At 43.9% G+C, this 24,983-nt stretch overlaps 4 protein-coding genes across 7 annotated transcripts; 1 reads left to right on the top strand and 3 right to left on the bottom strand.

The window, feature by feature from the left end:
* Nucleotides 1-1,166: 1,166 nt before the first annotated feature.
* LOC103995136 (GDSL esterase/lipase At5g45910-like) lies at nucleotides 1,167-3,440 on the bottom strand. Of its 2 annotated transcripts, none has more exons than XM_018830102.2 (5): nucleotides 3,117-3,439; nucleotides 2,794-3,009; nucleotides 2,560-2,708; nucleotides 2,194-2,467; nucleotides 1,167-1,561 (listed from the first exon to the last, which is right to left on the bottom strand). In XM_018830102.2, exons 1-5 carry the CDS (start codon nucleotides 3,319-3,321, stop codon nucleotides 1,341-1,343), a joined length of 1,065 nt encoding a protein of 354 aa, XP_018685647.2. In that variant the 5' UTR covers nucleotides 3,322-3,439; the 3' UTR covers nucleotides 1,167-1,340. The 2 variants fall into 2 exon arrangements, with proteins under 2 accessions (XP_018685647.2, XP_018685648.2); XM_018830103.2 differs by having other exon boundaries at nucleotides 1,475-1,610; nucleotides 3,117-3,440.
* Nucleotides 3,441-3,446: 6 nt separating this feature from the next.
* Nucleotides 3,447-10,539, bottom strand: LOC135619595 (GDSL esterase/lipase At5g45910-like). Of its 2 annotated transcripts, XM_065121750.1 has the most exons (6): nucleotides 10,263-10,539; nucleotides 9,937-10,155; nucleotides 9,696-9,844; nucleotides 9,343-9,616; nucleotides 3,762-3,996; nucleotides 3,447-3,582 (listed from the first exon to the last, which is right to left on the bottom strand). In XM_065121750.1, the coding sequence occupies exons 1-5, from the start codon at nucleotides 10,489-10,491 to the stop codon at nucleotides 3,779-3,781; spliced, it is 1,089 nt and encodes a 362-aa protein (XP_064977822.1). In that variant the 5' UTR covers nucleotides 10,492-10,539; the 3' UTR covers nucleotides 3,447-3,582; nucleotides 3,762-3,778. The 2 variants fall into 2 exon arrangements, with proteins under 2 accessions (XP_064977822.1, XP_064977821.1); XM_065121749.1 differs by lacking the exon at nucleotides 3,447-3,582 and having other exon boundaries at nucleotides 3,602-3,996.
* On the bottom strand, nucleotides 10,445-14,223 carry LOC135619596 (GDSL esterase/lipase At5g45910-like). Of its 2 annotated transcripts, none has more exons than XM_065121752.1 (5): nucleotides 13,903-14,218; nucleotides 13,597-13,812; nucleotides 13,371-13,519; nucleotides 13,010-13,286; nucleotides 10,445-10,616 (listed from the first exon to the last, which is right to left on the bottom strand). In XM_065121752.1, exons 1-5 carry the CDS (start codon nucleotides 14,105-14,107, stop codon nucleotides 10,555-10,557), a joined length of 909 nt encoding a protein of 302 aa, XP_064977824.1. In that variant the 5' UTR covers nucleotides 14,108-14,218; the 3' UTR covers nucleotides 10,445-10,554. The 2 variants fall into 2 exon arrangements, with proteins under 2 accessions (XP_064977824.1, XP_064977823.1); XM_065121751.1 differs by lacking the exon at nucleotides 10,445-10,616 and adding an exon at nucleotides 11,452-11,889 and having other exon boundaries at nucleotides 13,903-14,223.
* Nucleotides 14,224-22,257: 8,034 nt separating this feature from the next.
* Nucleotides 22,258-24,938, top strand: LOC103995070 (transcription factor PCF5-like). Its single transcript, XM_009415569.3, has 2 exons — nucleotides 22,258-24,520; nucleotides 24,606-24,938. Exon 1 carries the CDS (start codon nucleotides 23,227-23,229, stop codon nucleotides 24,478-24,480), a length of 1,254 nt encoding a protein of 417 aa, XP_009413844.2. The 5' UTR covers nucleotides 22,258-23,226; the 3' UTR covers nucleotides 24,481-24,520; nucleotides 24,606-24,938.
* Nucleotides 24,939-24,983: the final 45 nt, after the last annotated feature.

The raw sequence follows: 24,983 nt of genomic DNA, 5'->3' as shown, positions 1-24,983 counted from the left end.
GTTTCTTCATCGTGTATTGTGTGTTGCATATGTATGCGTCTCGTATGTGCCTTCGCTTGGGGGGGGGACGGGAGGGGTTGGAACGGTGGGTGTGTTGGGGGCGCTCTGAGTCTGCATTAACAGCAGAGCGGCACAGATCTTAAAAGCAGTGAAAGGGGGGCGGTGGCCGCGGCAATGGCAGGAGGCTCCGTGTAAGCAGAAACAGGGAAGGGGAATCCGACTCAGGTGTCTGCGAGCTTCCTTCAACCACGATAAATATGGTTCATATTAACCTCCTGCCATTGCCATTGATTACCCTTTCCCTTTCAGAAAGGTGCGTGGATGGGATAGAGCGCTAAGCCAGCAGACACCGCCTTCCCAGCTTGACGACCATTTAGGGACCGGTGAGTCGACGATCCTGACGTGCGGTGGCAGTGGAGAGGGTGGCCATGTTCCAGCTTTTCGATTTGATTGATCCAGAAGTGAAATCGTACAAAGGTGGTGGTCTCGAGCGAATGATTGCAATCATTCTTTCGATTCACGCTCATCCTTCCAAAATGTTGGTCTTTCGATTTTTATTTTTATTTTATTTCAAAAAAAGAGAAAATAAATTATTCCAGAGGAAATGATCGCTCCCAACATTTTACTGAATCGACGAATTTATTATGTAATGGGTTTATATATTTTTTTTCTTGAAATTTACAAGCAATTTATATATTTTCATCTTTGTTTCTTCTTTTTTCTAATGTGTTTTAAGACGAACAGGGTGCACGTTCTTTGGGCTGGGCCTCCGTGTCACAGGCAGGACGTAACGTAAGCTCAAAGGCCACGGCATGGGTGCAGTGCAGATTTTAATGGCGATCACAGTGGGCACCGGACGTGGCCACACCGTTCCATGTATGGTGTCTCTTTATCCGCCCTTTCCTTGCTTCTTTGGTTTCCTGCCGCAGAAACGGAGTAGGTAAAGCGGGCGTTAATAGTTAATGATGAAGAAGGCACCAGTGATGAGGTCCCGTGATAAGGAGCGGTGCACTTTGCTTGGAGCTCAAGGATGATGAAGCGCATGAAGAAGATGCCGTACGTTCGAGGAAGAGGGACATGGAGAGCCCATCTTTGCTTTACACAATCACTCGGGGTCTGTATGGTATGCGTGAGATAGAACTTCCAGCGCAGGCGAGTATCGATCGTAGCATTAACAGTTGACTAATTAATCGTCCGCACAGCAGCACTCTCTTCTCCACAGGAAGAGTGATTATTGATTACCACAATCATGCAACGCCAGTATTCGGCTGACCACCACAGAGTAGAATGTAACCGAAGCTGGTTGCAGTAGCGGGGATGCAGGAGGGCCATGCGCCGTCCTAGCTCACGATGGGAGGGTTTGCATAAGGGCCATTCAACCAGCCATCGGCTATGAGTCGATAGGCAGCTTCGGTGAGGTGAATGCCATCCCAACTCACGTAGGTATCAGGATCACTGCAGACGCTGGAGCCTGCTTTAGCGCACATGGCTTTGAGGTTGACGTTGTATTTCCCACTGCCTGCTGCTCCACAGCACGCCTTCAGACCTCCACCGCTGAATCCTGCCGAGCAAGACGCGTGCAGCAAAAAGACATCTTTAGTCTCTGAAATCTGAAAGGGAAACCACCGTACGTTAGATTAGAAGAATTAAGGCGGGCGATCGATGTGATGGGCATCAGCATCATCGTGGGTGCAGGAAAGCAGTGGGTGCGATTCTGGATGTGCATGCATCATCTCGGTCACAGTGACATTTTTGAGCCATGTATTTAGTTGGGTATGAGAGAGACATGAAAACTCATTCCATTAGCAGCATCGACGGCCACAGTCTAAGTGATCCTCACATCATCGGGAGTAGTGATTTGGTTGTCAGTTTCAACCAAGACTCCTCTGGAAGTGGCCATCGAATTTGGTTTGTGATGTCACTGCATAACTTCTATCCGTGTTCATCGAACCTTATCATACATATCAAAGTGGCAAACACGCATCTGTGTCTGATCCATCTTTGATGATTCTGTATAGGTATCTGTCATGTAAAGCTATTATTGCTAAGGATCATAGCTAGCCACGAACTTTCTTTTTGTTGGGAAATATGGTTCATCTTCATCAAACATGTAATAGAAAAAAACAGAGCTGAACTAAAAGAAAGTGTAACATCTCAGGACAAAATTATGGCTGAAGATGGAGGAAAGCTGACCATATTTGCTTGGATAGGCAACATATTGAATGGCAGGAGTATAATAGTTGCCGTATCTGATCCTGGTGGAGGGATACTTGATCTGCAGTTGGTATAATGCTGCCTGAAGCAATGAATTGTGGTAGGATGTCAAGTCGTTGAACTTCCTCAAGCATCCAATGCTGCTGTAGTCGCTCGGATTTGAGGTTGCATACAGTGTCAGGTACACTGGAAAGCACCCAATCGGTAGCATCCCCGGCACAACAAGATCCACCGCCCCATGCCCGATTAATCTCTGAGACAGACAAGAACACAACAAACACATGTTTGATTCCGACGACCAAAGGATGCAGCGATCAAGCTACAGAGCTACGTTCACCTACAGACCTCGACGCCGTGCGCTATGGCCTGCACGACTCGGGGAACGAAGGTGTACACCTCCCACATGCTCCTACCGGCGAATATGGGGGTGGTGTAGTCGTTCCCTCCGAACTCACCGACGACGAAGAGCGACGTACCCAAGTAGTCGTTGCATTCTGCATCAAATTTCGCATGGTCAGACAAATTTCTGATGGAGAGAGATCGACGATGAATCGGGCAACAAAATGCGTCAGTTGCCACCTCGTGTTTGGCCGCACAGAGAAGGCAGCATTTGCTCGAACCACCCGATCTGCTTGCTCAAAGAAGCATTGACCCATAAACCGCCGCTGAGGTTCCTCTGGTAGAAGAAGTCGAAGTCGAGTGTGGTGGCCGCGGTGCAAGCGAAATTGGCGCCTTGAGCGAAGCTTTGGCCCTTCGCTGTGGAGGGTGGAAGCAACGGCAGTCCGGTGGCCTCGGCTGCATGATGCAACAACAACACACTCGCTGTTGTTATTAGTCTATCGTGACATTTAGCATTTCTCATGACGGTGATGGACGACCGGGGTGGGTGGGGAGGGATGTACCGATGAAATCAATGACCAAGCGTCCATTGGAGCAGCGACCGGTGGCACGGCCGAAGAATGTCATGCCATAAGGGAGGCCGGCAATGACGACGTTGCCGGTGTCAGAGAGGGAGTCCCCGAAGCTAAAGATGGCGTTGTACTGTTGAGAGCAGGAAAAGTGGAAGAGGGGAGGGAGAAGGAAGATGAGAAGTGGGAGCTGCTTCATGGTTAGAGCCAGAGGAGGCAGAGGAAGAGGGGCAGCACTCGAGCTTCTGTGCTCGAGGAGGGAGTTCCTTTTATAAGGACTGGGTCGTCTTTTTGGTTTGGGCTCTCTTTTGTGCTCTGTATTGTATTGTGGGACAAATCAAACAGCTGCCTCCGATCATGCTCTAGCTACTATTTCCCTTGACGGGGAGAGGATGGTGTAATGTGATCCCAGTTCAGATTGTTCTAATATCATGCATGTGTGGTAGTCACACACTATCATCTGGTCACCACAGCACAAGAAAAATAAAAGCACATTCGCATGTCAGCTGACACAAAAAGAGACGAACACTGTCCTAAAACCAACTCGACCTTATTGGCATGAGGGATGTAACAGTAGCAGCACTTATTGTGGCGGTGTAGGTTCATAAGGTTCTTTAGTTGGCTCATACAACATCTAACCTCAGCTCATGGTGGTGTCACAGGATGGAAGGTTTGGCGTCGGGACCTCCGAGCCAACCACGGGCGATGAGGCGATACGCAGCTTCAGTCAGATGACTGCCATCCCAGCTCACATGAGTCGTGGGATCCCCGCACACGCTCGAGCCTGGCTGAGCACACACCTTGTGCGGATTGACGTTGTATTCCCCACTTCCGGTTGCCCCACAGCACGCCTTCAGAGCTCCACCAGTGAATCCTGTAAAAGGAAGAAGACAGATGGAGAATGCAATCAGCACATGAAGAATGGTTTAGATCACAAAGACCGTAGAAACAATGTCCGCTTAAAATTGATTTTGTTTTCCCCTCTGAACACACTTTTAGTCAAGAAGTGAAAAATAAACTCAAAAAATAATAATAATTCTTGGTAATTGGATCTCTATCTCCTACCGCACACGTCAGGATCATATCCATGGAAAGTTCAAGAAGAAACCAGGCACTTGCATATTTGGCCCACCACAGAGACCGATGATCAACTTGCTGTTGGGGATAAAAGGAGCAAGGAAATAATAAAGATAGAATAATATGATCCAATTTAAAAAAATTATTTTGATCAAAAAAATTGATATAGTATTTAAACAAGAGAATTCACATACAACACTTACAACATATTTTCAAGTATATTCTTCTTCTATCTTGTTTCATAAACTATGATTTTATTTATAGGACCTAATGATAACTACCTCACTCCACCATGTTACCCATGAGATAGTTGTAGGAACTACCTTATAACTTCTAGATCATGGGTCATTCTTGAAATATACTTAAAACTACTTAGAACATGATAACTACCTAGATAACTACTATGAATCAATTCTCAATACTCCCCCCTTGATTTATAGTTATATACACTGATTTACGACATGAAATAAAAATGCTTTTGAATTGGAAGTGACTTGATGAGAATATTCGTAACTTGTTCATTCGTTCCATAATACTTCATTGCTATGGCTCCACTTGCTACAAGATCCCAAATGAAATGATAGCGTATCTTTATATGCTTCGTTCTTTTATGAAATGTTTGATTCTTAGTTATTGTAATTGTGGCTTTGTTGTCATAAAATATTTGTATTACTTCTTTTTGTTCTTGATGAAGATTTCCAAGAAGTCTTCTAAGCCATATTGCTTGACAAGCTGCTGATGTTACGGTTACATATTCAGCTTCCAATGTCGATAACGAAACTGTTGCTTGCTTTTTTGAACTCCAAGATATAGCTCTTGATCCGAGGCTAAAAATATTATCTGAAGTACTCTTTCTATCATCTAAAGCTCTTGCCCAATCACTATCAATGAAACCAAATAATTTATATTTAAAATTATGAGAATACCAAATACCATAATATGTAGTTCCAATAATATAACATATAATTCTTTTAATAGCTCCGAGATGATGTTTGCTTGGGTTGTGCATAAACCTGGATACTACACCAACAGAGAATGTAATATCTGATCGCGTATGAGTTAGATAAATTAAACCTCCAACCAAACTTATGTAGTATCTTGCATTTGTCAGACATGTACCATCTTCAAGTTTCAATTTCTCATTCATGCTGTAGCTTTGCAATTAATCATGTTAGATTTTTTGAATAGACCTATTGTATACTTTCTTTATGAAATAGAATTTTAATCTGATCCTTGCTTCACTTCCAACTTATGAAAATAGTGCAGTTGGTCTAGATCTAATATTTCAAATTTATTCATCATGCATTTTTTAAATTCTACCTCAAAAGAGTTAGATGAACTATATATATAATATCATCAACATAAAGGCAAGCCATTAGAATATTATGTTATCATTATTACTCTTCTTAAATTTATTTTGATGAAAATAATAATCAATTTTACAATACCATACCCTTAGAGCTTATTTAAGCCCATAAAGGGCTTTTTTTAGCTTATACACTTTTTCTTCATATCCTTTAATTAAAAAATCTTGAGGTTGAGTAACAAAAATCTCTTCGTGTAAATCTCCATTTAAAAACATAAATTTTACATCAAATTGACAAACAAGCCAACTTAAGTGAGTAGCTAAAGCCAATAAAGCTCTCATGGTTTCGAATCTAGCAACTAGAGAAAATATATCATCAAAATCAATACCTTGTTATTGTGAATATCCTTTTGCTACAAGCCAAGCCTTATGCTTTTTGATACTTCCATCTACATTAAACTTTGTTATGAACACCTATTTTAATCCAATAGCTTTCTTTTCTTTTGGTAGATTCATTAGCTCCCAAGTTTCATTTTCTCAATTGACTTGATTTCCTCCTTCATTACTTTTCGTCATTCCTCTTTTTCAACTACTTCCTCAAAAGTTATAGGATCTGAAATAAACAAAGCAAATGTTGAGTCATAAATTTCTGTTAGTGATCTGAAATTTCCTAGAGAGGTTTGATATGAGGAATCATAATTTGAACTACTACTGGGTGAGGTTGACGATGAACTTGTTGGAGCAGGATCTGTCATTTGATTCTGCGAAGTGTTTAGTTCCACTGGAATCTGAATTTGTGTTCCATCTTTATTTGTCTCCCAATTCTAACTTGCCCTTTCATCAAACATAATATTTCTGTTAATAATAACTTTACCACTAATAGGATCATATAATCGATATGCTTTGAATTGTAAAGAATAACCAATTAAGATACCTTTTTTAGATTTTTCATCAAACTTGTGATTATTTATGAATTCAGCAAAGCATAAACAATACAACCAAAAATTCTTAGATGGCTGACACTTGATTTCATATCATACCAAGCCTGGAGTTTGATTCATAACAGCCTTTGTTAGTGAAATATTCAATAAATGAACTATTGTTACAACTGCTTCTGCCTGAAAGTGATTTGGAAGTTGTTTTCCTTTAAGCAAATTTTTTATAATTTCAACGATAGTTCGATTCTTATGTTCAGCTACACCATTTTGCTCTGGTGTATATGGTGCTGTCAATTCTCTACGAACACCATTTTCTTCACAAAAAGAATTAAACTCATTAGATAAAAATTCATTACCTCTATTTGTCCGAAATGTCTTTATGTATCTACCACTTTGCCTTTCTACAAGTGCCTTGAATTTTTAAAAAATATCAAATATTTCAGATTTCAGTTTCAAAAAAATACCCAACTCATGCAACTATAATCATCAATAAACAATAAAAAATATTAATTTTTACCAAATAATTTTGTATTCATAAGTTTACATAAATCAACATGAATTAATTCAAGATAATTATACGCTCTCCATGCTTTTCCAATAAGAAATAATTTTTTTACTTTATTTGCTATAAATGTAACTTTCACAAACATTAAGTGTATTAATCTTGGGCAATCTGAAAACCACTCCATTTTTATTTAACAACCTTAAAATCTTAATATTAAGATGATCATATCTTAAATATCATAAATTAGACTCATTATTTTGAGTTGTGATAAGAGTGCTTTTCAATATTTGAATCATCAAGTGAAAACATTTTGTTTTGCGTTATGCAAACATTTACCGTAATCAAACCAGATTTTTTTATCTTTAATAGTACATGAACCATCATCAAATATAATTGAATATCCATCATCTATCAATTGACCAATACTTAAGTGATAAATTAGGAACAAAGAAAATATTATCAAGGTATTTTATCTTCCTACTTGGATTTGCTTGTTATCTCCAAGTCTAACTTTCAACTTATGAGTTTCATCAATATCTTTAAATATTAATCTTATGTCTGACATATGATTAGAACATCCACTATCTAAAGACCAAATATCATTTGAAATATCATTAATTTATGAATGAATCATAAATAACTTATCATTTTCTTTATTTTCCTCCACATAACTTGCTTGCTTTTCTCTATGTACCAAATTTTTTACAATAGTGATATTGAATTCCACTCTTGTAATTTTTTTATCATAATTTGATTGTTTTTGTTCATCATGTCAATCAAAGTGTCTTCTTCCTCCTCCTCTTTCATTTCCTCTACCATGAAATCCTCCTTTGTCACATCTTTTTTCTGTTGATTTTTTATCTTCTTTTGAAGTAGAAGACTCTCCCTTAACCTGAAATGCTTTATCTTCACCTTTTTCAAGTGGCCTATTCAACCTTGCTTCATGTGCTTGCAAGGAACCTATTAGTTTATCAAATAAAAATCTAAATAAATCTTTTGACTCCTCGATTGTGGTAACAACATGATCAAATTTCAGAGTTCAACTTTTCTAAACTTTTACAATAATTATATGATAAGGAATATGTTCATCATAAGATTTTATTTGATTAACAATTTCAGTCACTCGAAAAAAAAAATCTTGTATCGATTTATTACTTTTCATGAACAAAATTTCAAACTCACGATGAGCCTTGAAATTCATTTTGAAGTATCAACCAAGCTTGCTTTGAGGTTCTCACTGCTGCAATTCTTGAGAAGATTGTGTCATGTACAGCTTGTTGAATGAAGAACAATGCCTTTGAGTCATTCTTTCTATTCTCCCTTAGCTTAATTTCTTCATCTAGATCTGCATATACATTCTCTATTAAGTTCCAAAGATCTTGAGACTTGAATAGAGTCTTAATCTTGATACTCCAAAATTCATAGTATTTACCCGAAAAGATAGGAATAAGGGGTTGAGACATGGAATTACCAGTGAATGTCATAATGCCTAGTTCAAATTGAAACTTAACTCTGATACCACAAATGTTGGGATGAAGGAGCAAGGAAATGATAAAAATAGAATAGTACTATGCAATTATAAAAAATCATTTTGATCAAGAAAACCGATGTAGTATTTAAACGAGAGGATTAATATAGAACACTACAAGATATTCCAAGTGTATTCTGTTTCTATCTTACTTCATGAACTATGATCCTATTTATAGGACCTAGTGGTAACTACCTTACGCCACCATATCACTCATGATTGACATAGTTGTAGGAACTATCCTATAACTTCTAGATCATAGGTCACTTCTTAAAATATATCTAAAACCACCTAGAACACGATAACTATATAGATAACTACTCTGAATCAATTCTAACGTTTAGCTCCTTCCTCTTTTTCGCGTTGACTTCTGGTTCTAAAACTATTCATACTGTCCTCTTCCAGCAACAAACTTTCCACCAGAAGGCATCGATCATGAGAGTCTCCTTTTTTGATTAGGCAGCTAATCATTGCTGAGCAACGAGATACATGATGATGATGATAAGTCTTTTTCCTCAACAACGGAAATATGATCATGCAACCATTCACTTCCCTAAAATTAGTGCTTTAGATTAGAAGGAAATAGAATCAGAGAACTTAGGCAGAAGAAAAGAAGTGATGCCTTTCCAACCTAGACAAGAAGCGCAGTTAGTTTCTCAGAGGTCTGCCTAATTGAATTTACGAAACATGCATAGAACAGGCAGCCAAGAAGAAGCTATATATATTATGTCTGCTAACGTTCCGATGACACGAACTCCGAATCACCACTGTGCAGCATAAGAAAAAATAATCTGAAGCCTAATGTTGAGCGATACGATCATCAAACAGGATGAATCGCAGCACTGAGCAGTCGAAGGAAAACTCACCATATTTTGCTGGATCAGCTGCAAACCCAAGGGCCGGGTTATAGTAATCAGCATATCTGATCCTCGTCCCAGAATGCTTTCTCTGAAGCCCATAGATCGCTCGTCGGAGAAGCGCATTGTGGTGCATCGCCAAATCGTTGTACTTCCTCAGGCATCCAATGCCAGTGTAGTCATTTTTGTTAGAGCTACCATACAATGTTAAGTAAACGGGAAAGCATCCAATTGGTAGCATCCCTGGTACCAGTATATCCACTGCACCATGGCCAACCAATCTCTGCGCGTAGTGACATGATCAACAACACAGACAGCTACTTGATTGCTAAGGTGTGAAATGATCTACATCGTATGTGTACCTCGACACCCAATCTAATGGCACGGATGACTATGGGCACGTAGGAATTCACTTCTGCCATGCTTCTGCCGGCGAAGATTGCTGTGTTGTAGTCATTGCCTCCAAACTCCCCCACCACGAAAAGGGACCTGCCGAAGTAGTTCTTGCAAGCTGCAAGCGGTTTCATAGAGTTCAACATCGGAGACGTACGGAGCTGCACGAAGATGGAAGCGGTGAGAAAACCTGTGGATGGATATTACCACCTGAGGTTGAACTGCAGAGTGAAGGCATCGTCTTCTCGAACCACCCGATCTGGCTGCTCAAGGAGGCATTGACCCAGAGTTTGCCTCCTAGTCCTCGGCGGTTGAAGAAGTCGAAATCGAGGGCCGTGGCGGCCGTGTAGGCGAAATTGGCACCTTGCCGGAAGCTGTTGCCCTTCGTCGTCGACGACGCCGGAAGCAATGGCAGCCCCACTGCCTCAGCTGTATAATTACAATAACACAAACGCAAGTCATCGTGAAGTTGGCAAGCTAATTTACAAGAGGGTAGAGAGAGAGAGAGAGTGTGTGTGTGTGTGTCTCCTCCGTACCAATGAAGTCGATGACCAGGCGGCCATTGGAGCAGCGGCCGGTGGGGCGGCCGAAGAAGGTCATGCCGTAGGGCAGGCCGGCGACCTGGACGTTGCCGGTGTCGGAGAGAGAGTCGCCGAAGCTGAAGATTGCGTCGTAGTGCAGAGACTGGGAAGAAGGGAAGAGCCAGAAGAGGACGAGGAACATTGTGGAAAAGCTCATTGTTGGAGGTGTGGAAGGCAAAGCCATGTGTTCTCCCACCGTCCGCCGTGATGCACTGCCTTTTAAGCCACCACCTTGTCGCATTGTTCTTCACTGTCTCCTTGCGCTGCAGCTGTTGCATGCATGTGAAGGTGGCGTCTTCGTAGTTGCAGCTGGTTTTTCAGTAAACACGAGTATTAGTTAATGGCTGGAAAGACATGGAGGACTAATGCTGGTGAACGAGGTTGCATAAGTAGTGCCAATGCAGAATTGTTATGTAGCCTATGCACGTCAAATAAAATAATGTTTTACCATAATCAATTAATTTTCTCCTCTGGCCTTAAGATTGTTGATCAATAATGACTAGGAAATTTTGATCCTAATGCTGCGTAGATATATCAGTATTAAGAACCAGGCAAACATCTTAATAGCCCAAACAAAAGCACTAAGCATTTGTAGTTCTTTTCTTCATTGTAGAAGAGTCTAATTCAGAACTGCTTAAATGTAGAAATGCTGGATGGATAAGCGGGACAGACACATGAAGATTTAACTTCGGGAGAACCGAACTTACACATGGAAGCTGATGATCCATATGCACGGAAAAGGAAAGCCAACTATTCATGCATTGATGGCCTGCATTAAGATACGTATTTGACCAGCAAATGCCAAGTCCACGTAACATGTCTGTACGTGCATGTGTGACATCTGTACCCAGGAACTTGCAAAGTATGTTTGCGTCTAACGAATCAATCTTATCATGATTTATGATCGTTGTATCGATCGCTGCAGTGATTTTGAAATCACTGTCGTGACTATTCAGAAATTACCAAAGGTTAAAAGAGTGTTCATGTAACGCACGTGTTGCGTCTCCGGTGCTGCCGTCCACATATGCGATGTCAATTGACCTACTCACGTGCCGCTGTCCAGGTTTCATCAACAAATGAGAGATGCCATTTAGAAGACAATGTGTACCAGAGTAGCACAAACCCATTTTACCAAGTAACTCTCTTCTGAACAAAAATAATCTATACCACTAATAAACGAAGAACCGAGTGTCAGATGAAAGCTCGACTACAAGAAATAAATTCGGAGCATGGGATGAACCACAGGCAGTACCTCTTCTCCCCGCAGCACAACGGGGGCAGGAAATTAATGACAACAATGCACTCTACTCGTAAAACTCTTTTGGTCATTAGTTTGCCATGACAAGGTCTTAATTGTTGCTAGAGCTCACAATGGGTGGATCGACGTAGGGGCCGTGAAGCCAACCTTGGGCGATGATGCGGTGAGCGGCTTCTGTCATATGGATTCCGTCCCAGCTCACATGAGTTGTCGGATCCGGGCACACGCTCGAGCCGTTCTGATCGCACTTGGCGTGCAGATTGAAGTTGTAATTGCGCAACCCGGGAGCCCCACAACAGGTTCTTAGGGCTCCATCTTTAAAACCTGTAAGTTCCAGAGTTAAAGATCCATCCATTTGCATTTGGTAAACCAAACAATCTTGAGACATGCTGTTCCAGGTTGGATCGGTCATTCTATCGAGACAGATCATGCCAGAATCTAACAATAGCCCTATGGTAACTCGATATAATAATTTTCTGTTTCATGATGAAAGCCTACATCATATATTTGGTTGTCGCAACAACAAAGCACACATCATCATCATCTATCAATCTAATACTAAATTGATTGCATACATGTTAACCTACACCTCTGATCGTCATTCAATCAGCCTGCTCTACAGCCTCATGCCATGTAAATCTATCAGGCCATTATTGGATTAGCAATCCAATGCATCAACAGAAGAGGCTCGCAACAAGTAATACTGTAGAGCAGAGTCACCACCAGTCACTTCCACATGTAATACTGTGGGGTGTATGCGTGAATGGGATGAGAAAGACATGATTTGTTACTGAACTCAACCAATCATGAATGTAGCACGTCGTAGAAAATAAAAAGGGGTTCCATGATGAAACAATAACAGGCCACTGGGACCTTCAGCCAACCGACGGTGGCAAGAGGAGGGCGGGCCAAAGAAGCATGTGGACGCTGCCGCGAGGAGTGCTGCTGCGTGCCACCTGGTTACCGGGCCTTTGTAAAGCAGGGTCCGATCTGACACAATTGTGCTATCGATTTGAACCTTCCCATTGCCCGTATATTGATATGGACCAGTGGGATCCAACCATAATTCCTTTCGAATGTGTACATTTACATTATTAATGGATCCATAGATCCTTTAATTAGGTGGACCATATTATAACAGGGCTAAGTCATGTACCACTACCGATAACAATCCGAACCCACGTATTGCTTATTTAACCTCCCTGTTTGAGAAGTACATAATTTTCCTTTTTTTTGAATAGACATTTGATCGAACGACTTAAGAGCGATCGGTTAAGGCCGTTTGGACTATCTTAATCAGTGGTTTCTTCGACGTCTGAATAGATTACTATGCATCATTATGATCATACGATTGCAAAGGAGAATGATCATAGGGTCTGTGATATGTGTGATGATGAGAAGAATGATGATCTTGTAAGGGCGAGAGGAAGCAGAACAGACTAACCGTATTTGAGAGGATTGATGGCGAAATCGAAGACCTGGGCATAGAAGTCGGCGAACCGGATCGACACCGCCGGGTACTTCGGCCGGAGGCGGTCGAGCTGACGGCGGAGCAGCGTGTTGTGGTACCAGGACAAGGCGTTGTGCCGCCTCATGCACCCGGTCCTGGGGCCGTAGTCCTCCGGATCGGAGGTGTTGTAGAGCGTCAGGTACAGCGGGAAGCAACCCACCGGCAGTAGCGCTGGCACGATGATATCCACCGCGCCGAGGCCGATCAATCTCTGCGCCGACAGGGAACCCCATCAACAACCCTCATCGTATTATGGCCAGAGATTCTTTTCTTACTAGATCCGCAGTTCAATTACCTCGAGTCCCTCCACAATGGCTTGGGTGACAGGGGGCACGAAGGTTCTCACTTCCGATACGTTCCTGCTGGCGAAGAGCCCGGTGCTGTAGTCGTTTCCTCCGAACTCGCCGACTACTAGCAGAGATTTGCCCAAGAAGTCCCTGCATTCTGCACCCACAGATGTCAAGATCGGACGGCGAAGCGCAGATGGAACTGGGGGAGAAGGACATGGCCTCCGTTGCGACCTTGAGGCGTGCCGCAGATGGAGGGCAGAAGCTTCTCGAACCGATCCACCTGTTCGTGGATGGAAGCGTTCACCCAGAGGCCCTTGCTGAGGCCACGCTGGTGGAAGAAGTCGAACGGGAGGGTCGTGGCGGCGATGAAGGCGAAGTTAGCGCCCTGGTGGAAGTCCGCGTCCTTGGCGGTGTTGGGATGTAGGTGCGGCAGCCCGATGCCCTCAGCTGCGACAAGCAGATGGTAGACTGAGAAGCAGCAGCTCTCGGGAGCAGATCGGTACACTCAAAATGCGGAAAGGGTGGAGGGAGTTGTACCGATGAAATCGATGACGAGTCGGCCGTCGGAGCAGCGGCCGGTGGGGCGGCCGAAGTAGGTCATGCCATAAGGGAGGCCGGCCAGGACGACATTGCCGGTGTCAGACATGGAGTCGCCGAAGTTGAACAGGGCATTGTAGCGTTGGGAGGAAGATAGATGGAAGGAGGAGACGAGGAGGAAGGAGAAGAAGATCGAGAGCTTCATTTTCAGAGGAGAGGAAGAAGAGGCAGGGGAGAGCCGGTGATGAGAATTAATCTGCTCTCACTCGCTCTCATCCCCACACACAGACAACTCCTTGTCTTATAATTCATGGGATTTTTCTTCAAGGCCACTACACAGTCTCCATGGCGTGTGCGAAGTGATGGCTTACCATAATAATTTTGGTTGCTGCACCTAACCCTTCTTCACACACGGCTACCTCTCTTAACGTACTTGTTTCGCTACATACGAACTTTTGTTGTGTCGTTATATATTCCAATGTATACTTCCAACTTTAAAAGAAGGAACAAATCGAAACACTTGAGGTGGGAATCCTAAGATAAAAATAAAATAAGTTTCGTAATTCAAATCTTAATCGCTCAGAGGAGAAATAAAAATAAGAATGTTTGGAAGGTTGCATTAGCTACACATCAGTAGTTGCTAGTGTGTAGTTGCAGGAAACTTTGCGTTCGATCCAGCTGTAATGGAAAAGACCTGGCGAACCAACTCCACCACCCAAAAGTAGCGGCAGCTCAGGCTTGAATAGTCGCAGGTGAAACATGGTGCACGCCAGGTTAAAGCCACGGATGGACGCTTCGTAACAGCAGCGGTGGTTACCTAGGTGGACAATCACACCGGTGAAACAAGGTAGGTAACGGAAGGCGATGAAAGCACCGGTTGAGCAGAAGACGATTTCGAAGACCGGAGAGAGATAGGGCGTAGAGATTAGCCGGCCTTCTCTTTCCAGCCACGATGGCAACCCAACGTACGCCTACGCACCTGCAAACGAGGTTCGTCTGCGCAAAAACTATGCCGTGCCTTATGCAGAACGTGAGATGTAGTTGGAGAGATCTTTAACTGTTATTAAGGTTGTTATCACGAAAGATCTTAGTTATTGTTGAGGTTGACGCATAGATAAGTGTCTTCAACATTATCATAATATATTGTAGAGTATAATTGATCTTGATACCAAATTCCTTGAGGAGATTCATGACCCAATTGAGTTCTGTAGCAGCGTTGGCAATAGTACGATATTCAGCTTCGATTTAGAACATATAATTGTCTTTTGCTTCTTGGAACTTCAACTGATTGGATTAAGTCCAAGGACGAGAATATACCTCGATGTGGATGTTCTGTCATCAAAATTCTCTATCCAATCAGCATCAGCAAAAGCATGGAAATAAAGGAGGGAGTGTTTACGAAAAAAGAGGCCATGATTGATAGTCCCGTGAAGATATCGCAATATTTATTTGACTATAGCCCAATGCATAGTAGATGGCTGATGCATGAATTGAGATAATTTATTGATCACAAATGAGATATATAGACGGATGAGAGATAAGTACTGTAAGGAGCCAAGGACTTGACGATATTGAGTTGGGTCTGTCGTAGGGCTTTCATTACATAGTTTAAGCGACTCGCTAATACACAGATGTGTTGTAACTGCCTTTGCATCTTGCATATTCATTTTAGATAATAAATCTTGAATATACTTTCGTTGTGATAGGAAGAGCCCATGTGTATGTTACTTCTTCTCCCAAAAAATAGCTCAAGGTTCTTAGATCTTTAAGGGAGAATCAATCTGCTAAATGCTTGAGGAATGCCTTGATTTCCATAGGATTATTGTCTGTGACAATAATATCATCCACATATACCAGAAGATATAATATATTATCACTTTGGTGATGAAGAAATAAGGAGATATCAGACTCAGAGTTGATGAAGCCAATTGATGCCAAAAACGAACCAAGTTCGATGTACTAAGCTCTTGGAGCCCGACGAAGTCCATAAATGGCTTTTTGTATTTTACAAACATGCTTTAGATATTGAGGGTAGATGAAGCCAGGAGGCTGCTGCATGAAGACATCGTCAATTAGGGTCCCCTGTAGAAAGTCATTGTTAACATCGAGTTGACGTAAATGCCAACCTTTTAAGATGACCAAACTCAGAATAAGTCAGATTGTTGTGGGTTTAACAATAGGGCTGAATGTCTCTGTGAAGTCAATACCAGGTCGGAAACCCTTGGCCACTAGACACGCTTTATATCTGGCTACGGATCCATCTGTGTTTTGCTTAATTCGAAAAACCTACTTACACCCGATGATGTTTTGTGTGGGATGAGAGGGTACAAAGGTCCATGTAGAATTATGAAGGAGTGTATCATATTCTTCACACATGGCTTTACGCCAGTATGAAGAGTTTTGGGCTTGAGTAATTGTGGTAGGTTCAATGGTCTCTGACGAGGATGTTGTGATAGTATGTAGGTCAAGGATTTATCATGGTTTAAAGATATCACTTTTGGAGTGTATTGTCATTGGATGTCTAGGGGCTATAGAGGGTATTGTAGGTATGGGCAATGGAGGGGCACAAATTATGGTAGGCTGAGAGACTTCAGTGTCATTGGTCCAGAAGAGGATAAAGGTAGTGAATATGATTCCGAGGGAATACCTTTAGTCGTAGAGGAACCTTGTGAAGAAGGGAGAGGCACAATGGAAGGGGTGAGGAGCTGTTGCACCGGGAGATGTTGCACCGAGAGAAGGAGAGAGTGTGGATCCTAAGGAGAAGGACTGGATGATATTATGAGAGACTCGGTTGACGGGATTGATGGCATACTCCAGTGATGCATATGTAATGGAGTAGGTCGCACAGTAGGAGACTCAGGATTATGAAACGGAAAGTTAGTCTCTATAAAAATAACATGACGAGACGTAAAGACTTTTTGAGATTGGGGTTCATAGCATCGAAAAGCATTATGGTCAAGGGAGTATCCAATGAAAACACAAAGTTTAGATTTTGATGTTAACTTATGTGAGGCATAGGGACGGAGCCATGGATAACATAAACATCCAAACAATTTGAGTTTTTGAAAGTTTGAGGATTTATGAAATAATTTTTTAAATGGTGACTCGTACTCAAGGACAGGAGTGAGCATATGATTAATGAGGTAGACAACAGCTTGAAATGTTACAGTCTAAAAAGTTGATGGCATAGAGGCTTGGTGTAGAAGTGTGAGACACGTTTCAACTATATGTCGATGTTTGCATTCAGTAGAACCGACGAGTTGAGGAGTGTGTGGAGGCGACTTGAGGTATTGTATACCACAAGCAGATAGGTAGGATGTGAGGGCTTGATATTCACCACCACAATCAGAGTAAACAGTTTTAATTTTAGACTGAAAGAAGTTCTCGACCAATCTTCGAAAGTTAGTAAAGACTATGGAAACTTCATATTTATGGTGAAGAGGGTATAACCATGTATATTTGATAAAGTAGTCTACGAAAATAATATAAAATCTGAATTTGTCAAAGGAAGTGATTGGAGTGGGGCCCCAAACATTAGTGTAAATAACCTCAAGGGGTTTAGAGCAAGATATGGAGGATTTTTCAAAGGGAAGTCTATGACTTTTATTACTTAAACAAGCATCACAATAAGTTATGATGTTATTGGTTATAAGCGTAAGAAGAAAATAATGGGAAAGTAATTTTTGCTGAATAAAAGTTGAGGGATGACCAAAACGACGAAGCCACACATTAGTTGGAGTTGCGACCGAAGAGTAGGCAGTGGGTTGGATGATTTGTGGAACTGACGACCACTCATAAATATTGTCTTTACTCTGGCCTCATACTAAGGGTGCCCCGTGCTCAAATCCTTGACAAGAAAGGAGTTAGGAAAGAATTCAATTGAGGTATGATTCTAGTTGCAGAATTGAAAAACAGAAATGAGGTTTCGTTTGATGTGGGGTGCACACAAAACATCATCTAGCGTAAACGAAGTTCTATATGAATTAAGTATTGTAGAACTAGTATGAGTAATGGGGAGTCTGTTACCGTCACCGATGATGATGTCTTCGTTTCCGCCATAGTCATTGTGGATAGACAAGTTTTGTAAATCAGAGGTGATGTGATGAGATACACCAGAGTCCACAATCTAATTTTGATGACCAGTAGTCGGAGTAGCTATAAGATTTGCGTGAGGCTAATGCGATGGAGGAGGAAGTCTAGGTCGAGTTCTACAGACTTTTGCAGAGTGGCCAACTTTGTCACATAGTTGGCAAACAACTCTCTGTTGATTTATGTGATCAAGATGCTAGGGTTGAGGATAATTAAAGTAGTCACCTTGATGGTTATAATTGAAATGCTGAGGAGGAGAGGTTTGTTTGGAGCCTACAAGTGCAAGCATGCTGGCTAAACCTTTGTTAATAGATTTGTTGTACCGGGTGCTCTTCTTCTTAGATTTTTAACTGACTTGAGCTGTGATGGATGGTCCTGACAACTTGTCTTCACGCTTGAGATATATCTCATAGTCAGTCAACTTGTCATAGAGTTTTTCAAATGACACTGGTGAATCATGTGTGAGTATTGCTACAGTTAATTCTTTGTATTTGTCTCCTAAGTCATTGAGGATATGGACAGTAACTTCTTCATCACTGAGGGAATGACCTATCAAGGCCAGTTATCGATGATAATCTTTATGTTATGTAGATAATCAGCAACTTGTACTAAGCTTCGACAGTAGTGTCACACGAAGAAATGAGTGGAGCGAGGGATCCAGCGATCGAGGCTTGAATAGCTTGAAGGATGAGACGATCTTGGCGTAACCATAATTTGTGGTCCGGATTTGGTACTAGACTGGGTGCACCTGGAATGTTGAACATTGCCGGTGGACAACGAAGAGAGCCATAAACATAGCCTAGAAGATCATAGCCAAATAGTATATTAGAAAATTGAGCACGTCAGGATACGTAGTTATCATCTTTGAATAATTTGAAGGAAATGGGGGTTAGTGGTTCCCTGTAGGAACAGTAATGGGAGCATCAGAGATAGATGATGATGACATATGGAGGATATGTACCAATACGTGGGAGCAACTAGAAGTCTGCAGCGAGACAATGATCAGGGAGAAAGAGGTGTTGGTGGCAAATGGTGACAAATGGGTTGTGGGTTATTGATCAATATTGTGTAAAGCTGTAGATCTCTGTGCAGTTTTGTAGTTACGAGGCTACATCGGCTCTGCTTCTACAGGAAGAGGCAGAGGAAGGGAGGGCAGCAGTAAAGAAGCTATGCTTCTACAGGAAAAGGCAGAGGAAGGGCGGGCAGCAGTAAAGAATGGTGGAGGCCGACGCAACGATCCTGGAGGACATCGTGGAAAACGTGGCAGGGAGATAGGGGAGAATTTTCCTTAACAACTTTAGCTGTTATTGAGATTGTTATCGAAGATCTTGACTGTTATTGAGGTTGTTATCATAGAAGATATTGACTGTTATCCACAAAAACCTAGTGATATGCTGGCAAACCATGAACAGGATGTGCTGGTGATATGTTGTTCTTCAGCCGCTCGATCTGCTGCAGAAATCTCACTTCCACTGTTGCGGGCGGTGAGGATCCAAAACTTTCGTTTTGTGTCTTGACTAACAAGACATGAGATATGGCAATAGCATCGACTTTGGGTGGCCCCTATCACGATAACAAGCCCTGAGGCAATTTTTGGAACATGAAACTTCGGACAATCTTCTCGACTTCCATCCCACAGTTTCACAGTCCCAACAGCTCGGCCCACGGCTACAATGTCATAAAAGCAGTCCCGCGGCCCAATTCAGCAAACACCACATACGATTATTTGCATATTTGTTTCTTGATTGCAAATTAGAGCTGCTTATATATTAAGTGACGAACCAACTTAGGTACTTCATCACATTGGATATGAAGATTAAGATCATAAGATTTTGTATTTTATATTTATATATATATATATATGCTCATTTTATGATGTAATAATTAAAAGGATATATTAAAATCGGACTAACGATAATAGATATATTGAGTTCCATAGATATATAAATTATATATCTCAACTGCATAGAAATATCATATGACTTGCCGGAATAATTCAACAGGGAGGCACAAGGAGATGGCGTAGATAATGATAGCAGCTATCAGATAATGAGCACCGGAGTATGAACGCCACACCTCTAGGCACTTCTCTAGACGTGACACAAGCTCTAGTTTTTTTATCATGCTCACTCGATACCATGGTGACCATTAAATTGGACACTTCTTGCCGGAAGAATTCAACGGGAAAGCACACGGAGATGGCGTGGATAATGAGCAGTGGACTATGAACGCCATGCCTCTAGGCATTAGGGGCGACTCAAGCTCTAGTTTGTGATAATGCTCACTCGATACCATGATGACCATTAAATTGTACAGTTCGGAGTAGGTGTCGAAATTTATAGCGGAGAACATGGTTAGGCTATCCAAGTAGGAGCAATGGCATCTCGAGAACTGGTTCTTCCTTCTCTTTCGTAGCACTCTCCTTTCATCCACGCAACTTGACGACAGGACCATAAGATCACTTGTCAGTGGAAGAAAAGGTGAGAACGTGGGGAGTGGAAACCAGGCTTGTGGTACAATGAGCAAGGAATCAAGTTGAACTACGTTGTTGCGCTGCTTCTGGCCGAGGAATATGTTCGCTACCGGCCAAGGTTCCTCTGAGCTCTACTTTTTAATAGAAAGAACAAGCATTCAAATCGTTCGTGTTGATTCATACTAAATCTAGTCCCGGATAGGACACCTTAAAGGGTTCTACAGTATATGTCTCCCTCCTAATATTATAATCCTCCGGTGATTGACTCCTCGAGTTCGAAATAGGCAACAAAGATGGAAAAAGAAGCAAAATCGAGCTTGGGGACACGATGGGGGTGGGATGAAATGGCTTTGGTTTGGAGGCGGGAACCTGGAACTGAGGTGTGGATGAAGGAATAAGGAATGCGCATAGGCCTGTGATAGACCAGACCCAACGTAGTGTAAAGAGGAGTAGCCTCGGCATCTGATTCCATTTCTGTTGGATTTCGCAGCTGATATTTTGTGCCTGTGAGGCGACAAGAAAAAGAATGGGACGGCATGCAGCTCATTCACAAATCACTCCTTTTTACTTTTTCTTCCGAGTCAGAAATCCACTGATTCCTCCACCTAGTTTTGTGCTCCTTTTCTTCACCCATATAGATCGAGAAAAGAAGCAGGATGCTCGATACAATAATTCAATTCGGTACTGCCCATGATAATATATATTTTGAATGCTTTTCTTTCGGAAGCTTGTTGTTAATGAACATAGGATTCGAGGGCAGTCAACGCAAGTAGATTGTTTATGCAATTTAAACGTGCTGCCGTCGGTCGAAGACCGTTCTCGATGAGGTCATGTGATCCGAGTTTAACTCACAACAACAATCTGTTCGCTTAGAGTTAAGATTGTGTACGCTTAATTATTTCGATCAGCTCACTTTAATCTTGTATGAGCATGCAGTGTTGATGGCATGATCACATGTCCAAACGTCAACATCAAACTTAATCTGGGCCCTTGAGAGGAACGTGAATGCGCTGTGCTGGGGTTAAAGCCTTGACTGTGTTGTCCATTTACTACGGCTCGGGGAATGTCGTCACGGATTGCGGAAGAGAGTCGACAAAAAGGAAGATGTGCGTGTGTGCATGTCAGGGAGTGGGTGTCAACATTGGGGAGATCAAAACCCGGCTCAGAACGACAGACTCGGGATAATGGCTCATGATCGAAAGGTTATAGCCCGTTAACGATTGCTGCGGTGAAAGGAGGAGGCGAAGTGGATTCCAGAGCCGGAGGAAGGAAGGAAGGAAGGAAGGATAATAAGGTAATCGTGAAGAGAAGCCATCGTCGTCATCATCGGGTCGAATGGTGTGCTGTCGTTGTCTTGGCATTTAGTGACTAGACCATGCTACTTGCGCACGGTTTCTTCGGCCACAAATTTGCCCGCACTTGTGTTCTGGACACACCGGACAAGGTAATGTTATCGTTGGCATGTGAAGGAGATGGCGTGGTTCGATGGACGTCGCTGTCGAGATGGATGAGAAGGCAGCAAAAGGGTAAAACGCCGGTTTACAGTTGGTCGCAGTGAGTTGGAGGGAGAAGAGAAGGGAGGTGAGGCGGAGGGGAAAAGGTGGCGTCTCTTTTGCCATAGCGTTTAAAGAAATCAGTGAGCGAACCAAAAGGTGCAAGCGTCACTGTCGTCCGAGCTCAAAAGAGAGGAGAAAGTGATGGGAAGAGAGAGAAGGAGAGAGGAAAGAGTTGGGGGGGTTGTAATGAGGAAGATTTTGCTTTTTCTCATCACAACAAGGCTGCAGCGTGCAGGGAGCAGGGTGCAGGCTGCTGGGGTTTTGGCCTGGCGAGATGAGATGGTGGGTAGAGATCAGCGGCATGATTAATCTCCGCCGCTTGTCTGTCTCTTCCGTCTCTCTCTTCTCTACCCTCTGCCCAAGACTGGGATCGACAGGGTGGGGGCCCAAGGCCACATGAAGCATCCTTTCTCTCTCTCTCTCTCTCGCTCTCTCTCCCCCTCGCTCTCTGCGTTCCCTCCAACTAAAACCCAAACCCTCTTTTCCGACGTCTGCCTGCCTCGTCCTTGCAGCTGTTCCTCAACTAGCTTGTGCTCCTCTTCCTCTGTGCTGAAACAATGTGATGGCTGGGGATCGCAAGCCTGTGTCTGGTCTCCTGGCTCCGAGATAAAGGAAGAGCCCATTTTCTTCGCCTGTGTTGTTGTTGATCCGCTTGGGATCCAAGCATCACGAGCACTTGCCTCCCCTTCCCTTGCTTCTTGTGTTGGTTTTTATTCCGAGGTCTGCGGTGGTTGTTCAAGAGCTGAGGTGGTGGTGTTTGGTGATGGAATTCTGCAACTTGGATGGCCAAACCTTTTCGAAGCGGCAGCGGATGCTACCAGTTCAGCAGCAGGAGGGAAACAAGTGGCAAGAGGAAGCAGAGAGAAACAAGATCTAGTAGCAGTAGCCAAAAGCTCGTAAGATCCAAAACTGGAACAGGGAAGCAAGGAGAGGGAGAAGGATCTGGATCCGCGAAGGGCTCTCTATCTTCCAAATTCAGCAGACCCAAAAGAAAGCGAAAGAGGAGGAGGAAGAGGAATAGGAGGAGTAGAGCCACGAGAACTCGAACAAGGTGAAGAAGAAGAAGAAGACGAAGAAGAAGAAGCACGGTCCCTTCAAGGATTCCAGCTTCATCAAATCCACCACCATAACAGGAGCTCTTATTTCTTTTCTTCTTCTTCAGCTGCCACGGCTTCCTCCTCCGAGTATGCACGCCTTCCCGAGGGGATGGGGGAGGGACACAACCATCGCAGCCTCGGCTACAACCAGCTTTCTCTCCACCACCACCACCATCAGCAGCAGCAGCGGCCGCAGCCGCGTCCAAGGCACGGTGGCGGGATGAGGGGCGGCGTAATCGGGGAGATCGTGGAGGTTCAGGGAGGCCACATTGTGCGGTCCACCGGCCGCAAGGACCGCCACAGCAAGGTGTGCACCGCCAAGGGCCCCCGCGACCGTCGCGTCCGCCTCGCCGCCCACACCGCCATCCAGTTCTACGACGTCCAGGACCGCCTCGGCTACGACCGCCCCAGCAAGGCCGTCGACTGGCTCATCAAGAACGCCAAGGCCGCCATCGACCAGCTCGCGGAGCTCCCTCCCTGGAGCCCCTCCGCTACCATCGTCGCCGCCCACGCTGCGTCTTCCTCCCGTCCTCCTCCTCCGCCTTCCAGTCAGTCCCTCTCGACCGAGCAGGGCGCTGGGGAGCCAGGCAAGGGACCAATTGCAGCAGCTGAATCAGTTGTCTCTGCTCGTTTTGGCTTCGGCGGCGGCAACGAAAGTCCGAGTTTTCTGCCACCATCTTTGGACACCGACTCCATCGCTGATACTATAAAGTTGTTCTTCCCAGTGGCGGCGGCGGCTGCTGCTGCGACTTCACCATCTTCCAGCCCTTCCGTTGGATTCCAGACCTACTCGCCGGACGTGCCGTCGCGAACCAGTAGCCAAGTTAAGGACCTCCGTCTATCCCTCCAATCCTTCCAAGACCCGATCTTTCCCAATCCTGAATCCGGCCACCATCACCACCACCACCTCCAATATCATCAGAGCCCAGCTCCTCCCACGCACAATGCTCACTTCCCGAGCTCCGGGCAGATCGCCTTCGATGCTGGCCCAGCCGGCTGGGCCGAACAGGGCCAGCGGATTGTTCCATGGAATGTGGTGGATTCGAGCGGCGGCGGCGGAGGCTACGTGTTCAGCTTTCCACCACCGCAGGCGGTGCCGCTGCACTCTGTGCTCGGCCAAAGGCAGTTTTTCTGTCAGAGGGGACCCCTTCAGTCCAGTAACTCGCCCGCGATCCGTGCTTGGGCCGACCCTGTCGACGCCACAACCGATCACCGGATGCAACCTGCGCTCCATCCATCAATATCGACGATTGGATTCACATCCGGCGCCGGTTTCTCAGGGTTCCGCATCCCGGCACGTTTCCAGGGTGAAGAGGAGCACGACGGCATCACCAGCAAGCCGCCCTCTGCTTCTCGCAATTGATCAGAGGAGAAGTGATCACCACCAATCTTTGACCACCCCGGTAATTCTCATGCCAACCGTTCCGTGTTCCTCTCGACTTCTTTCATCCCAAAAAGTCGATCGTAACATCCTATGTTTCCTTCTAGGATTGCCTGGTTTCTGCGGATGAGGGTGATGCTAGGAGCAACGCTGCCCGTTCCTATCTACAAGCCATCTGCTTTGATTCCCCGAGGTTGGTTGGTGCTTCTCTTCTCTCCGTCACTCGGTTTCTGCTTCGACGGGCTTCGAAGCCTGCTCTGTTGTTCTATCACGAGTACTTGCAGTTGTTGTTGTCGTTGTGGTAGTCGTCACCGTTGAGTTTGCTTATCGCATGTTCTTCTTTCTTTCCTTACGGAATGCAAGTGTCTGGAAACGCCTGTGGGAATGTGTTTCTGCTTCAACTTTCAGGAATAAACTCTGTAGTTTTCCGATTGGGATTATGCAATGATCGCTTCTCATGCGGACCGGCAAGATGTGTGCTTGCT

Source organism: Musa acuminata, chromosome BXJ2-8 (genome assembly GCF_036884655.1).
Source record: "Musa acuminata AAA Group cultivar baxijiao chromosome BXJ2-8, Cavendish_Baxijiao_AAA, whole genome shotgun sequence".
Classification (NCBI taxonomy): Eukaryota; Viridiplantae; Streptophyta; class Magnoliopsida; order Zingiberales; family Musaceae; genus Musa; species Musa acuminata.
The sequence above is the reverse complement of the archived record's forward strand: the minus strand, read 5'-3'. Positions and strand labels throughout refer to the sequence as shown.

What these genes read in the sequence shown, in the direction of transcription:
- LOC103995136 (XM_018830102.2), bottom strand. Translation starts at nt 3,321, where the DNA reads ATGAAGCAGCTCCCACTTCTCATCTTCCTTCTCCCTCCCCTCTTCCAC. An exon ending in CTTGGTCATTGATTTCATCG is followed by an intron (nt 3,010 to 3,116) that starts GTACATCCCTCC and finishes TGCATCATGCAG; the next exon opens with CCGAGGCCACCGGACTGCCG. An exon ending in CCATAGCGCACGGCGTCGAG is followed by an intron (nt 2,468 to 2,559) that starts GTCTGTAGGTGA and finishes TGTCTGTCTCAG; the next exon opens with AGATTAATCGGGCATGGGGC.
- LOC135619595 (XM_065121750.1), bottom strand. Translation starts at nt 10,491, where the DNA reads ATGGCTTTGCCTTCCACACCTCCAACAATGAGCTTTTCCACAATGTTC. An exon ending in ACTCTGCAGTTCAACCTCAG is followed by an intron (nt 9,845 to 9,936) that starts GTGGTAATATCC and finishes AACCGCTTGCAG; the next exon opens with CTTGCAAGAACTACTTCGGC. An exon ending in AGCTGATCCAGCAAAATATG is followed by an intron (nt 3,997 to 9,342) that starts GTGAGTTTTCCT and finishes TTCCTTTTACAG; the next exon opens with GATTCACTGGTGGAGCTCTG.
- LOC135619596 (XM_065121751.1), bottom strand. Translation starts at nt 14,107, where the DNA reads ATGAAGCTCTCGATCTTCTTCTCCTTCCTCCTCGTCTCCTCCTTCCAT. An exon ending in ACTCGTCATCGATTTCATCG is followed by an intron (nt 13,813 to 13,902) that starts GTACAACTCCCT and finishes TGCTTGTCGCAG; the next exon opens with CTGAGGGCATCGGGCTGCCG. An exon ending in CCATTGTGGAGGGACTCGAG is followed by an intron (nt 13,287 to 13,370) that starts GTAATTGAACTG and finishes CTGTCGGCGCAG; the next exon opens with AGATTGATCGGCCTCGGCGC.
- LOC103995070 (XM_009415569.3), top strand. Translation starts at nt 23,227, where the DNA reads ATGGGGGAGGGACACAACCATCGCAGCCTCGGCTACAACCAGCTTTCT.